The 13,940-nt window shown below is 46.7% G+C and overlaps 1 protein-coding gene across 1 annotated transcript in view; it reads left to right on the top strand.

Moving 5' to 3' along the window:
• Nucleotides 1-13,940, top strand: part of col9a3 (collagen, type IX, alpha 3) — a 190,985-nt gene that overhangs the window by 93,998 nt on the left and 83,047 nt on the right. Inside the window, exons 8-12 of the mRNA XM_086005879.1 lie at nucleotides 838-891; nucleotides 2,494-2,547; nucleotides 3,729-3,773; nucleotides 6,412-6,468; nucleotides 13,855-13,908. Coding sequence (XP_085862005.1) covers nucleotides 838-891; nucleotides 2,494-2,547; nucleotides 3,729-3,773; nucleotides 6,412-6,468; nucleotides 13,855-13,908 — 264 coding nt within the window. The remainder of the gene's footprint in view (nucleotides 1-837; nucleotides 892-2,493; nucleotides 2,548-3,728; nucleotides 3,774-6,411; nucleotides 6,469-13,854; nucleotides 13,909-13,940) is intronic.

Here is a 13,940-nt window from a genome sequence, read left to right as displayed (position 1 = left end):
GGGTGATGGGTGAACGGGACTGGGTGTGAGTTAGGACACGGGGCAGTGAGCACAGGGGGGGTGACGGGTGAACGGGACTTGGTGTGAGTTAGGACACGGGGCAGTGAGCACAGGGGGTGATGGGTGAACGGGACTGGGTGTGAGTTAGGACACGGGGCAGTGAGCACAGGGGGTGAGGGGTGAACGGGACTGGGTGTGAGTTAGGACACGGAGCAGTGAGCACAGGGGGTGATGGGTGAACGGGACTGGGTGTGAGTTAGGACACGGGGCAGTGAGCACAGGGGGTGAGGGGTGAACGGGACTGGGTGTGAGTTAGGACACGGAGCAGTGAGCACAGGGGGTGAGGGGTGAACGGGACTTGGTGTGATTTAGGACACGGGCAGCAGGGATTTGGATGAGCTAATGTTTATGGAGGGTGGAAGGTGGTAGCCGGCCAGGAGAACGTTGGAATAGTCGAGTCTGGTGAACACCTGTTTTGTATTCGGCACGGGCTCTTGGGTCTAACTGACGAAACCAGCTCTGGGAACCTTCACAATGAGTTCGAAACATGGGGCCAAGTAACAGGCCAAGATTGGACCCCTCTATTCTCATCGAGATCCACTGCTTTGGATGGGGGAGCAGATTTCGATCAAACCGGCTGATTTTGCCAGCCTGAGATACACTTTTCTCAATAACTCCATTTAGTGTTGAGTTGATCTGATTTAGAACAGAATTGTTGAAAGGCATCCTGGAGTGAAATGAGTTTGTCCTGCTCTGGAAAACAGTTGTATTGAACTTTCCCATTAACGCACCTGAATGTGACCTCACCTGAGTTATTTGCATTAAACCCCCTCCCAGGGACCTCAAGGAGATGTTGGACTCCCCGGTGCCCAGGGTCTTCAAGGGCCTACGGTAAGTCAACAATATCATAGAACGTATCGTGGCAGTTCCACACACCATCGTATTCACCAGAAGATTCTTTCTCTTGTTGTTCAAAGTTCTGTTACACCCAGAACTGGTTAAAATTACATTTTAATTCTCAGCATTTGTAGCAAGCGCTTTTATTATTTATTCACGGGATGTGGGCATCGCTGGCAAGGCCGGCATTTATTGCCCGTCCCTTGAGAAGGTGGTGGTGAGCCGCATTTATTTAACAACAGTACCAAAGCACTTTTCAGCCAATGAAGTACTTTTTGAAGTGTAGCCACTATATAGGAAACGCGGCACCCAATTTGTGCACAGAAAGATCCCACCAACAGCATTGTGATCAGCTTTTTTTTTTGATGTTGATTAAGGGATAAATATTGGCCCAGGACACCGGGGAGAACTCCCCTGCTCTTCTTCAAAATAGTGGCCATGGGATTTTACGTCCACCTGAGAGAGCAGACGGGGCCTCGGTTTAACGTCTCATCCGAAAGACGGCACCTCCGACAGTGCAGCACTTCCTCAGTACTGCCCCTCCGACAGTGCAGCACTCACTCATTACTGCCCCTGCGACAGTGCAGCGCTCCCTCAGTACTGCCCCTCCGACAGTGCAGTACTCCCTCAGTACTGCCCCTCCGACAGTGCGGCGCTCCCTCAGTACTGACCCTCCGACAGTGCGGCGCTCCCTCAGTACTGACCCTCCGACAGTGCAGCGCTCCCTCAGTACTGCCCCTCCGACAGTGTAGCACACCCTCAGTACTGCCCCTCCGACAGTGCGGCGCTCCCTCAGTACTGCCCCTCCGACAATGCAGCGCTCCCTTAGTACTGCCCCTCTGACAGTGCGGCGCTCCCTCAGTACTGCCCCTCTGACAGTGCGGCGCTCCCTCAGTACTGCCCCTCCGACAGTGCGGCTCTCCCTCAGTACTGCCCCTCTGACAGTGCGGCGCTCCCTCAGTACCGCCCCTCCGACAGTGCGGCGCTCCCTCAGTACTGCCCTTCCGACAGTGTAGCACACCCTCAGTACTGCCCCTCCGACAATGCAACGCTCCCTTAGTACTGCCCCTCTGACAGTGCGGCGCTCCCTCAGTACTGCCCCTCTGACAGTGCGGCGCTCCCTCAGTACTGCACTGGGAGTGTCGGCCTGGATTTTGTGCTCAAGTCTCTGGAGTGGGTCTCGAACCCACGACCTCCAGACTCGGGGGTGAGAGTGCTGCCCACTGAGCCACGGATGACGCTGACTCTTGCCCGTTTAATGGGCACTGCTAGCCCTTGCCTTCGGCTCCTCCATTACCACTCAGGAACCAATGGCTGGGACCCGTAGTGAGAGCACCCCACCCTCGGGGTGATGCTGCGCCTGCTTGTTCCACTGTCCAGTGGAAGGGGTGGAGAGACTCCCCTGGCTCTGCCCTACAACTCACCATGGCCGTGTAACTGTGGTGTGAACCTTGCACAATTGCACAATGGAGAGCCCGTTAGTGAGGACATGGGCTGTCGCTGAATGACACTGCCCACTCCCAACACAATAGATTGCACGCGATGTTAAAACCTGCACCCTTTCAGTCCATGTTAATGTTCTCTGTCTTCCTTCAGGGTGAAGATGGTCTACCTGGACTTACAGGACCCCCCGGAGCCCTCGGACTCCCGGTAGGTGTGACACCAGTTCAGCATATCAAATGTTTTGTCTCAGGCAGTTGCAGAGGTAGAGACACCAGTCACGACATGAAGAAGTAGGAACATGTCCATCATCTCATTCCGTGAGGGAAGATACACCAACGGTGGTTAAGATGGAATTAGTGGAATGAAGATTGTGGTAAACCACTGTTATACCTGTCTGTGCCTGTATGTGTATTCCACTAGGTACAGGTCTGGACATGCCTCGGCTGACTCCTCCCACTATTCCAGGTATATAAGTGACTACCTCCCAGTCCCTTAGTATTCTGGACGGGTCGACCACTCGAGACAAGACCTTCATTCTTTAGTTAATAAAAGCCTGATTGTTACTCGCTTAACCTCAGTCTTTTGAGTAATTGATGGCGCATCAAAGATCAGGTGGGTTCTACAACGAGTGGGCGATTCGCTCCGCCAGGTTACTGCCCTGGGGGTGAAGGTGGAGACCTACCTCAGTAATCCCGAGTCTGTAGATTGGAGGGTCGCTCCTGGTCTTAGTGCTGACACACTGCAGCAGCCAAGACTCCTGCTCCTAATCTCTCACCAGGGCCCCCTGCTGGAACGTGTCCACCTGTTGAACATTCAAATCATAATGCACAGAAGGAGGCCATTCGGCCCATCGTGCCTGTGCCAGCTCTTTGAAAGAGCTCTCCAATTAGTCCCACTCAGCCCCCTTGCTCTTTCCCATTAGCCCTGCAAATGTTTCCTTCTCCAGCATATATCCAATTCCCTTTTGAAAGTTACTACTGAATCTCCTTGCACCGCCCGCTCAGCACTGAATGAGGAGAGGGTCGGGTTTGACTGTGACGCCCTCCAGGGAAGAATAGCTCCTTGACTCTTTCTGAAAGTCACGGCTCACGCATGCAGTGCGAGCGCTTGGTCAAGATAATGGCAGAGGATTGGAGCCCAGGATGAGCCCTTGTCTTCGGGGAGAAGGGGAGTAAAGTCGGAGAAGATATCAGGCGGTGAGATTGGCCTTTGCCAATTGAAGTCAACGGGAAGGGAAATCAAACGCGTTGCACCAAGTGCTGCTGCTTCGCAATGAGCCCATTCCACATCACTGGCCAAGACCAATTTCACCCCCCCATTAGGTTCAAGAATGTATCTTACTTTATGCACAATTTACCCTCAATAGCATCTATCCTTTCACCTTTCAGGGTCTCCCTGGACTTTTCACAGGAGAAGGAAGTGGTGACTTTTCCGTAAGTTTTCCAACAGCTTTTTGCGTTCAGTAACTGAGTGAGCTCATCAGGTCTAAATGCATCCTACGGGTTAACTACCACAAAATAAAGAACTGCTGAGGAAGTAGTCCTTAGAATTGGAAAGAAAGGAAGCACCTGTATTTATATCGCGCCTTTCGTATCTTCAGGACGTCCCAAAACGTTTCCGTCAGTAAATTACTTTCGAAGCGTAGTCACTGTTTTAATGTAGGAAACGCGGCAGCAAATTTTCACACAGCAAGATCCCACAAACAACAATGAGATAAATGACCAGATAATCTGCTTTTACTGGTATAGCTCGAGGGATAAATATTGGCCAGGACACCGAGAGAAATCTCCTGCTCCTCTCCGAATGGTGTAATGGGGTCGTTTACATCCACCTGAGAGAGCAGACGGAACCTCGGTTTAACGTCTCATCTGAAAGACGGCACCTCCGACACTGCAGCGCTCCCTCAGTACTGCACTGGGAGAGTCAGCCTGGATTATGAATTCAGGTTTCTGGAGTCACCAACTGAGCCAAGGTTCAGTAGATTGCATACACAGAGAAGGTAACTCTAGTGAATAAAGGGGTCGGTCATTTAGGACTGAGATGAGGAGAAATTTCTTCACTCAGAGGGTGGTGAATCTTTGGAATTCTCTCCCCCAGAGGGCTGTGGAGGCTCAGTCATTGAGTATATTCAAGACTGAGATTGATAGATTTTTGGATATTAAGGGAATCAAGGGATATGGGGATAGTGCAGGAAAGTGGAGATGAGGTAGAAGATCAGCCATGATCTTATTGAATGGCGGAGCAGGCTCGAAGGGTCGAATGGCCGACTCCTGCTCCTATTTCTTATGTTCTTATAGACAGGTAGACACACCTGTATCCCTAGAGGCCACCAAAGATCAGCACTTAGCTGTGGAGTCCCTCATTGATAAATACGGAAGGTAATTTGCATACTTCTTGGAGGTTTTTACAATATGCCATGCAATGTCAAACACACGTGTGTGCACTCTGAGACTTTGACTTTGGGTAAACAGAGGTTCTGAATAGGCTGAAGACCAATAAATCCACCGGTGCAATCAGAGAGCTGAGAGAGGTAAGGGAAGAGATTTGGGAGACATTGACAAACATTATGAGGGAATCAGTGGGCACTGGGGAGATACCAGTAAATTAGAAACAGGCTCATGTGGTGTCCATGTTCTAAACGTGGGGACAAAACAGACACAGGCTACTCAGACCCATGAATGTTATTTCAATTCTGTATGAAGTAACGGAATTAATTACTAGTAGCAAGCCTAAGGATCATCCATTCAGCAATAACCCAGTCAGCATGGATTCAGAAGGGGAAGATCGTGTCTGATCAACCTCCTCAATTTCTTTGAGGAATTGACATGTGGAGTTTGGTTGGTCCAATAGCGTAGAATGATACAGCACAGTAGGAGGTCATTCGGCCCATCATACCCATGCTGGCTCTTTGATAGAGCTATCCGATTAGTCCCACTCCCCCTTGCTCTTTCCCCATGGCACGTGTCAATTTACAAAAGGCTTCTGATAAATTTCCACGTGAAAGGTTATTCAATAAATTCAAAGCTGTGGGGGGATTCAGGGTAAACGCTGGGAATGGATAAGAAAGTGGCTGGAAAGGTGGACTCAATGAGTGCTCACTCGAGGGGTAGGTCAGAGTGGGGGGAATATTGAGTTTGGTAGCTGAGGGTTCGGTGATGGGACCGCTATTCTTTCTAATTTACATCAAGGACCTGGATTCAGAAACTCATTGCAAAGTGGTCAAATTTGCAAATGATACCAAACTAGGAGGCGCAGTGGAATCGGAGGAGGCAGCTCAGATATTACAGAATGAGTTAGAGAAAATATGTAAGTGGGCAGAACAATTGGCAATGACATTTAATGCAGACAAGTGTAAAGTGCTACGTAAAAGAGGAAGAATTCAGCAATACGCAGGACACTATCTTCCCCTTCTGAATCCATGCTGACTGGGTTATTGCTGAATGGATGATCTTTAGGCTTGCTACTAGTAATTAATTCCGTTACTTCATACAGAACTGAAATAACATTCATGGGTCTGAGTTGCCTGTGTCTGTTTTGTCCCCACTTTTAGAGCATGGACACCACATGAGCCTGTTTCTAATTTACTGGTATCTCCCCAGTGCCCACTGATTCCCTCATAATGTTGAGGAAGCCTCCGATGAAACTGAAAGATCTTGGATTCTAGATCACGATGCAAATGCATTGAGATTGTCCAAATTCATTTCATGTTGGACCCTTAAAGCCAGCAGAGTGAGGAGAGGATCATCCTATCAGCCTACCAGATCCAAACCCAACTTCCAAAGGCAGAAGGACAATGTGTAACCCTCGTTTTTGAAAGTATTAATGATCAATGTTAGTTTTATGTAGAAACTAAGAACATAGGATATTGACAACTGATATTGATTGACAACGGCTATTGACTGACAAATTGATATTGTTAGCTGATATTGATTGTCAATGGATATTGATTGACAGTTGATATTGATTGATTGATCCCTGATATTGATTGCCAATAGATATTGATTGATAGCTGATATTGATTGATAGCTGATATTGATTGATAATGTCTTCTTTTTGCTTGATTCTCACTAGTGTCCATCTGTCTGCCCTGCTGGTCCTGCTGGTCCTCCTGGCATGCCCGGATTCAAGGTATGATCATGCACTCAATGTATTGGTCTAGATCCACACAGATGTTTCAGCAAAGAGTTCTATATACACAGCTGAAGTCCCATAATAACCCTGTCATCAAATCCCACCTTTGATGCCAAGCTAAATAATAGTTTGGAAAACTTATACTGACTGGTTAATTGTGTAGCCGTGAGAGATAAATGTAAGATTACTCAAGGATCAGTTGAAATTTGATGAAGTGAATCTGGCTGATAATTGTTACCAGTAATCTCCAGTCCGGTGTGCGTGTGCACACACATATGTGTGTGGGTCTGTGTGTGGGTCTGTGTGTGGGCGTATGTGTAGGCACATGGGTATGTATGTCAACAACAAAATACTGCGGATGCTGGAAATCCGAAATAACAACAGAAAATGCTGGAAAAACTCAGCAGGCCAGGGCAGCATCCGTGGAGAGAGAAACAGAGTTAACGTTTCAGGCCGAAACCCTTTGTCAGAACTGGAAAAAAGCAGGAAATGGAAAGCAGGTTTTGGGGCTGGGAAAAGGGGGAGGGATTAAGAGATATTCAAGGCGAGAGGAGGTGGTAATGGGACAGGTTAAGGAACAAAGGATGGCTCTAGATGGAGTGTGAATTGCGCTGGTAGAATGAAGGACAGCTGCCCTGTGGGAGGGAAGAAAAAAGAAGAAAATATATATATGTGATAGGGGCCGAAGTTATGATCTGAAATTGTTGACCCTGAGCTCCCGGTGGCCTGTCACTTTAATTCTTCGCTCCACTCCCACTCAGACCTCACCGTCCTTGGCCTCTTGCATTGTTCCACGGAAGCTCAGCATAAGCTCGAGGAACAGCACCTCATCTTTCGATTAGGCACTTTACAGCCCTCTGGACTCAACCTAGAGATCAACAATTTCAGATCATAACCTCGGCCCCTATCACATAAATAATTTTTCTTTTTTTTATCCACACTTGTTGTTTGGCCCCTTTTTTTCTTCCCTCCCTTCAGCGGTCCTTCATTCTGCCAGCGCAATTCACACCCCATCTAGAACCATCCTTTGTTCCTTAACCTGTCCCATTACCACCTCCTCGCGCCTTGAATATCTCTTAATGTCTCTCAATGTCTCTTAATCGCTCCTGCTTTCTATCCTATCACTGACCTTCCCCTTTATTATTTCATCCCCTCCCCCTTTTCCCAGCCCCTAAACTTGCTTTCCATTTCCTGCTTTTTTTCTCAGTTCTGACGAAGGGTTTCGACCTGAAACATTGACTCTGTTTCTCTCTCTGTGGATGCTGCCTGGCCTGCTGAGTATTTCCAGCATTTTCTGTTGTTATTTTGGGTATGTATGTGTATGCATGTGTGTGTGTGGATGTGCATCTGTGTGTGTGTTGGTCTGTGTATGCATGTATGTGTGTGTGGGCCTGTGAGTGTATAGGTGTATGGGTGTGTATGCGTGTGTGCGGGTGTATAGGTGTGTGGGTGTGTATGTGTGGGTGTGTATGTGTGGGTAGGTGCGTGTGTATGTATGTATGTTGATATTGTATTTAATGAAGGCCTCTCTGTGGTAAACCACTGTTACCGTTCACAACCGTTCACTATTGTTACACTGTTGTTATCACTGTTTACACTGTTGTTATCACTACACAAGGTTACCTCTTGCCACGCACGCTGTTATACCTAGGCATACCTCAGCTGACTCCGCCCATGGCTCCGCCTGCTTGCCCAGGTATAAAGGTGACCGCTTGGCTAGTATTCTTCCTTGTTGGAACCGATCACCCACGAGGGTGGGCTCTGTTATTTAGCCAATAAAAACCTATAGTTACTACCTTAACTCGTCGCTTTTCATGGACTGAATTGATAGGTATATCACTCTCCAAAGATTTGGAAGGAGAAAATATCAGTTTGGGTTTCCCTCCGCCCCACCTAATAGTATCCACTGATCCTCGCTGGAGCATTGATCACGAGCAGGAAGAGAAACTGAGCTGGAAAGCTAGACTGACCAATACCTGTAATGGCTCAGTAAGGGGAGGGGATAGCTCTGTAGTTAACCCACCTCATTCCAGGTATGGACAAAACCACTGATTCAAACTATAAATGAAGCCCCTCCCCAATTAAAATACTAAAGGGAATGGCTGTAGGACGGACCGTAGAGCCAGATGGTTGAGCAGAATGGACCTAGATTGAGTAGCTCTGGGGTTTAGAAGAATGAGAGGTGATCTCGTTGAAACATACTAGATTCTGAGGGGGATTGACAGGGTAGATGCTGAGAGGTTGTTTCCCCCTGGCTGGAGAGTCTAGAACTAGGGGGCACAGTCTCAGGATAAGGGGTCGGCCATTTAGGACTGAGGTGAGGAGGAATTTCTTCACCGAGGGTTGTGAATCGTTAGAATTCTCTACCCCAGAGGGCTGTGGATGCTGAATCATTGAGTATATTCAAGACTGAAATCGATAGGGCGGGGCTTAACAAGGCCAATCAGGGGAAAATAGCGTCTGTGCGTCGGACGTCGAGGGGGGCGGGACTAGAACCCGGAAGGCAGCAGTCCCGCCCCCAACTCGTCTCGGTGAGTAGAATCCAGCCCATGGTGTCTGTCTTCATGGAAGAAGACGCAAAAAATCTCCCGGAAATAGTGGAGAGCCAAGGGTCTAGCGAGAATGGTATGGAACTGAAAGAAAATAGTATTAGTAATACAGTAGTACTGGAGAAATCAATGGGACTGAAAGCCGATAAATCCCCTGGTCCTGATGGCCTACATCCTAGGGTTTTGAAAGAGGTGGCTATAGAGATAGTGGATGCATTGGTTGTCATCTTCCAAAATTCCATAGATTCTAAAGCGGTTCCCGCAGATTGGAAGGTAGCAAATGTAACCCCACTATTTAAGAAAGGAGGGAGGGAGAAAACGGGGAACTACAGACCAGTTAGCCTGACATCAGTAGTAGGGAAAATGCTAGAATCTATTATTAAGGACGTGGTAACAGGGTACTTAGAAAATCATAATAAGATTGGGCAGAGTCAACACAGATTTAGGAAAGGGAAATCATGTTTGACGAATCTGTTAGAGTGTTTTGAGGTTGTAACTAGCAGAATAGATAAGGGGGAACCAGTGGATGTGGTGTATTTGGATTTTCAGAAGGCCTTCGATAAGCTGCCACACAAGAGGTTATTAAACAAAATTAGGGCTCATGGGATTGGGGGTAATATACTAGCATGGATTGAGGACTGGTTGACAGACAGAAAACAGAGAGTGGGAATAAGCGGGTCATTTTCAGGTTGGCAGGCTGTAACTAGTGGGGTACCTCAAGGATCAGTGCTTGGGCCTCAGCTATTCACAATCTATAGCAATGATTTCAAATCAAAATCAAATCAACTTTTATTGTCATTGTTAGTGCACAAGTGCAGTACAACGAAATGTAGGCTTGCGGCTCCCGAGAGTGTACATTTAGATTAAGACATTTAAACATTCAACATACATTTGGCTTGTAATACATTAACATAAACATAACCATAATAAAGTGCATTGGCAGATGTGCAGGCTTTAGAGTTTATTTGTGGAGTTCAGTAGGATGACAGCCTGGGAAAGAAAGACCAAATGTAATATATCCAAATTTGCTAATGATACAAAGCTAGGTGGGAATGTAAGTTGTGAGGAGGATGCAAAGAGGCTTCAAGGGGATAAAGACAGGCTAATGAGTGGGCAAGAACATGGCAAATGAAATATAATGTGGAGAAATGTGAAGTTATCAAAATAGAAAAGCAGAGTATTTTTTAAATGGTGAGAGATTGGGAAATGTTGGTGTTCAGAGGGACCTAGGTGTCCTTGTACACGAATCACTGAAAGTTAACCTGCAGGTACAGCAAGCAATTAGGAAAACAAATGGTATGTTGGCCTTTATTACGAGAGGATTTGAGTGTAAGAGTAAAGACGTCGTACTGCAATTATATAGGGCCCTGGTGAGACCACACCTGGAGTATTGTGTACAGTTTTGGTCTCCTTACCTAAGGAAGAATATACTTGCCATAGAGGGAGTGCAACGAAGGTTCGCCAGACTGATTCCTGGGAGGGTTTAAATTAAAATGGCAGGGGGTTGGGAACCTGTGCAAGGAGACAGAGGAAAGGGAAGCAAGGATAGAAACAAAAGACAGGAAGGAGAAAAGCAAAAGTGGAAGGCAGAGAAATCAAGGGTGTAAATCAAACAGTGCCACAGTAAATAAGAATTCTAAAAGGACTAAGAGTGTTAAAAAATCAAGCCTGAAGGTTTTGTGTCTTAATGCGAGGAACATTTGTAATAAGGTGGATGAATTAGCTGCGCAAATAGATGTAAATGGATATGATATACAGTAATTGGGATTACAGAGACATGGCTCCAGGGTGACCAAGACTGGGAATTCAACATCCAGGGGTATTCAATATTCAGGAAGGACAGGGGAAAAGGAAAAGGAGGTGGGGTAGCATTGCTGGTTAAAGAGGAAATTAATAAGGAAGGATATTAGCTCTGATGATGTAGAATCTGTATGGGCAGAGCTCAGAAATACCAAGGGGCAGAAAACGTTAGTGGGAGTTATATACAGACCCCCAAACAGTAATGCTGAGGTTGGGGATGGCATTAAAGGGGAAATTAGAGATGTGTGCAATAAGGGCACAGCAGTTATCATGGGCGACTTTAATCTACATATAGATCGGACTAACCAAATTAGTAATAATACTGTGGAGGAGGAATTCCTAGAGTGTATACGAGATGGTTTCCTGGACCAATATGTCGAGGAACCAACTAGAGATCAGGCCATCTTAGACTGGGTATTATGTAATGAGAAAGGATTAATTAGCAATCTTGTTGTGCGAGGCCCCCTGGGGAGGAGCGATCATAATATGATAGAATTCTTCATTAAAATGGAGAGTGAAGTAGTTGACTCAAAGACTAGGGTCCTGAATTTAAATAAAGGAAACTACGATGGTATGAGGCGCGAGTTGGCTAGGATGGATTGGTAAACATTACTTAAAGGGTTGACGGTGGATAGGCAATGGCAAACATTTAAAGATCGCATGGATGAACTACAGAATTTGTTCATCCCTGTTTGGCATAAAAATAAAACAAAAAAGGTGACTCAACCGTGGCTAACAAGGGAAATTAGGGATAGCATAAGATCCAAGGAGAGGACATATAATTTGGCCAGAAAAAACAGCAAACCTGAGGATTGGGAGCAGTTTAGGATTCAGCAAAGGAGGACAAAAGGATTAATTAAGAGGGGGGGAATAGATTGAGAGTAAGCTTGCAGGGAACATAAAAACTTGCTGTAAACGCTTCTATAGATATGTGAAGAGAAAAAGATTGGTGAAGTCAAGCGTAGGTCCCTTGCAGTCAGAATCAGGGAAATTTATAATGGGGAACAGGAAGACAGATTATTATCTGAACGGCAATAGATTGGGAAAAGGGGAAGTGCAACGAGACCTGGGTGTCCTTGTGCACCAGTCGCTGAAGGTAAGCATGCAGGTGCAGCAGGTGGTTAAGAAGGCAAATGGTATGTTGGCCTTCATAGCGAGAGGATTTGAGTACAGGAGCAAGGAAGTCTTGCTGCAGTTGTACAGGGCCTTGGTGAGGCCACACCTTGAGTATTGTATGCAGTTTTGGTCGCCTTATCTGAGGAAGGATGTTCTTACCATGGAGAGAGTGCAGCGAAGATTCACTAGACTGATACCTGGGATGGCAGGAATGACGTATGAGGAGAGATTGGGTCGATTGGGCTTGTAATCGCTGGAGTTTAGAAGAATGAGAGGGGCTCTCATTGAAACTTATAAAATTCTAACAGGACTAGACAGACTAGATGCAGGAAGGATGTTCCCGATGGCGGGGGAGTCCAGAACCAAGGATCACAGTCTAAGGATAAGGGGTAAGCCATTTAGGACTGAGATGAGGAGGAATTTCTTCACCCAGAGAGTGGTGAACCTGTGGAATTCTCTGCCACACAGGGCAATTGATGCCAATTCATTAAATATATTCAAGAAGGAGTTGGATATATTTCTTGAGGCTAAAGGGATCAAGGGATGTGGGGAGAAAGCAGGGACAGGTTACTGAATTTGGATGATCAGCCATGATCTCATTAAATGGCGGAGCAGGCTCGAGGGGCCGAATGGCCTACTCCTGCTCCTATCTTCTATGTTTCTGGGATGGGGGGATTGTCCTATGAGGAGAGATTGAGCAGACTAGGCCTATATTCTCTGGAGTTTACAAGAATGAGAGGTGATCTCATTGAAACATATAAAATTCTTACAGGGTTTGACAGGGTAGATGCAGGGAGGATGTTTCCCCTGGCTAGGGAGTCTAGAACCAGGGGTCACAGTCTCAGAATAAGGGGTCGGCCATTTAGGACTCAAATGAGGAGAAATTTCTTCACTCAGAGGGTGGTAAATCTTTGGAATTCTCTACCCCAGAGGGCTGTGGAGGCTCAGTCGTTGAGTATATTCAAGACAGAGATCGATAGATTTTTTGATATTAAGGGAATCAAGGGATATGGGGATAGTGCAGGAAAGTGGAGATGAGGTAGAAGCTCAGCCATGATCTTATTGAATGGCGGAGCAGGCTCGAAGGGCAAAATGGCCGACTCCTGCTCCTATTTCTTATGTTCTTATGTAAATAGTGAAACCTGAGTTGATGGTTAAGACCTACCGTGCAGGAGAACATCAATGCTGAGCAAAATAGGACAGGAGATGAGGTCAATCCAGAGGTCATACTTGAGGTTTGGAAAGTCTGTAGATGTTGGAGGAAGGGAAAGCTGAGGAAGGTAAGGAATTGTAGCTTTGAAGTCCTGTGAAAGAATTATTTATAGTGGGAAGTCTTCATTACAACCAAGTGAGGATCCAGGGAAGACAAGCAAAGAGATGGTGTGTGGGGGGGAAGTCCAGAACTAGGGTCCATCAATATAAGATAATCACTAATAAATCCAACAGAGAATTCAGGAGAAACGTCTTTGCCCAGAGAGTGGTTAGAATGCGGAACTCGCTACAACATGGAGTAGTTGAGGACTCTGTCTACCGTTTCAGTGAGGCGGTGAGGTGCCAGTGCACCCCGAGAATCGCCAGCGTTGGGCGGGACAGGTGGAGGGAAATGGTCACTAGAAAGCGGTTGGATCTGACGTAAGAAAACTACTAGGCACTTGGTCTAAGCGTTAAACAAAGCTTTAATCAACTGTTTTACAACATGGAGGTCTAGTTGTGTCCTTCACTAGTTCCTGTTAAGAATGTCCTGCGCAAGCTGGGCCCGTGCCCAGGTATTTATACTGTCCCTGGACAGCGCCACCCGCAGGCCGCTCAGTATTATTTCATAAGTCTTTTGAATGACTGATTCATGTCAGGGTCTATCTCTTGTCTCTTGTGCTGGTGGAGCTCCAACACCGTTTATCGTTTCTCTCTTTAATTCCAGGGTCACACAGGCCACAAGGGAGAACGTGGAGAACCCGGCAAAATCGGCGCTAAGGTAAATCACCGGCTTAAATCGGAGAGAGCTGC

Source organism: Somniosus microcephalus, chromosome 13 (assembly GCF_052327205.1).
Source record: "Somniosus microcephalus isolate GS21.2 chromosome 13, FLI_Smic_1.0, whole genome shotgun sequence".
NCBI classification, from domain to species: Eukaryota; Metazoa; Chordata; class Chondrichthyes; order Squaliformes; family Somniosidae; genus Somniosus; species Somniosus microcephalus.
Note: the sequence above shows the minus strand (reverse complement) of the source record. Positions and strands in the feature narration are given on the sequence as shown.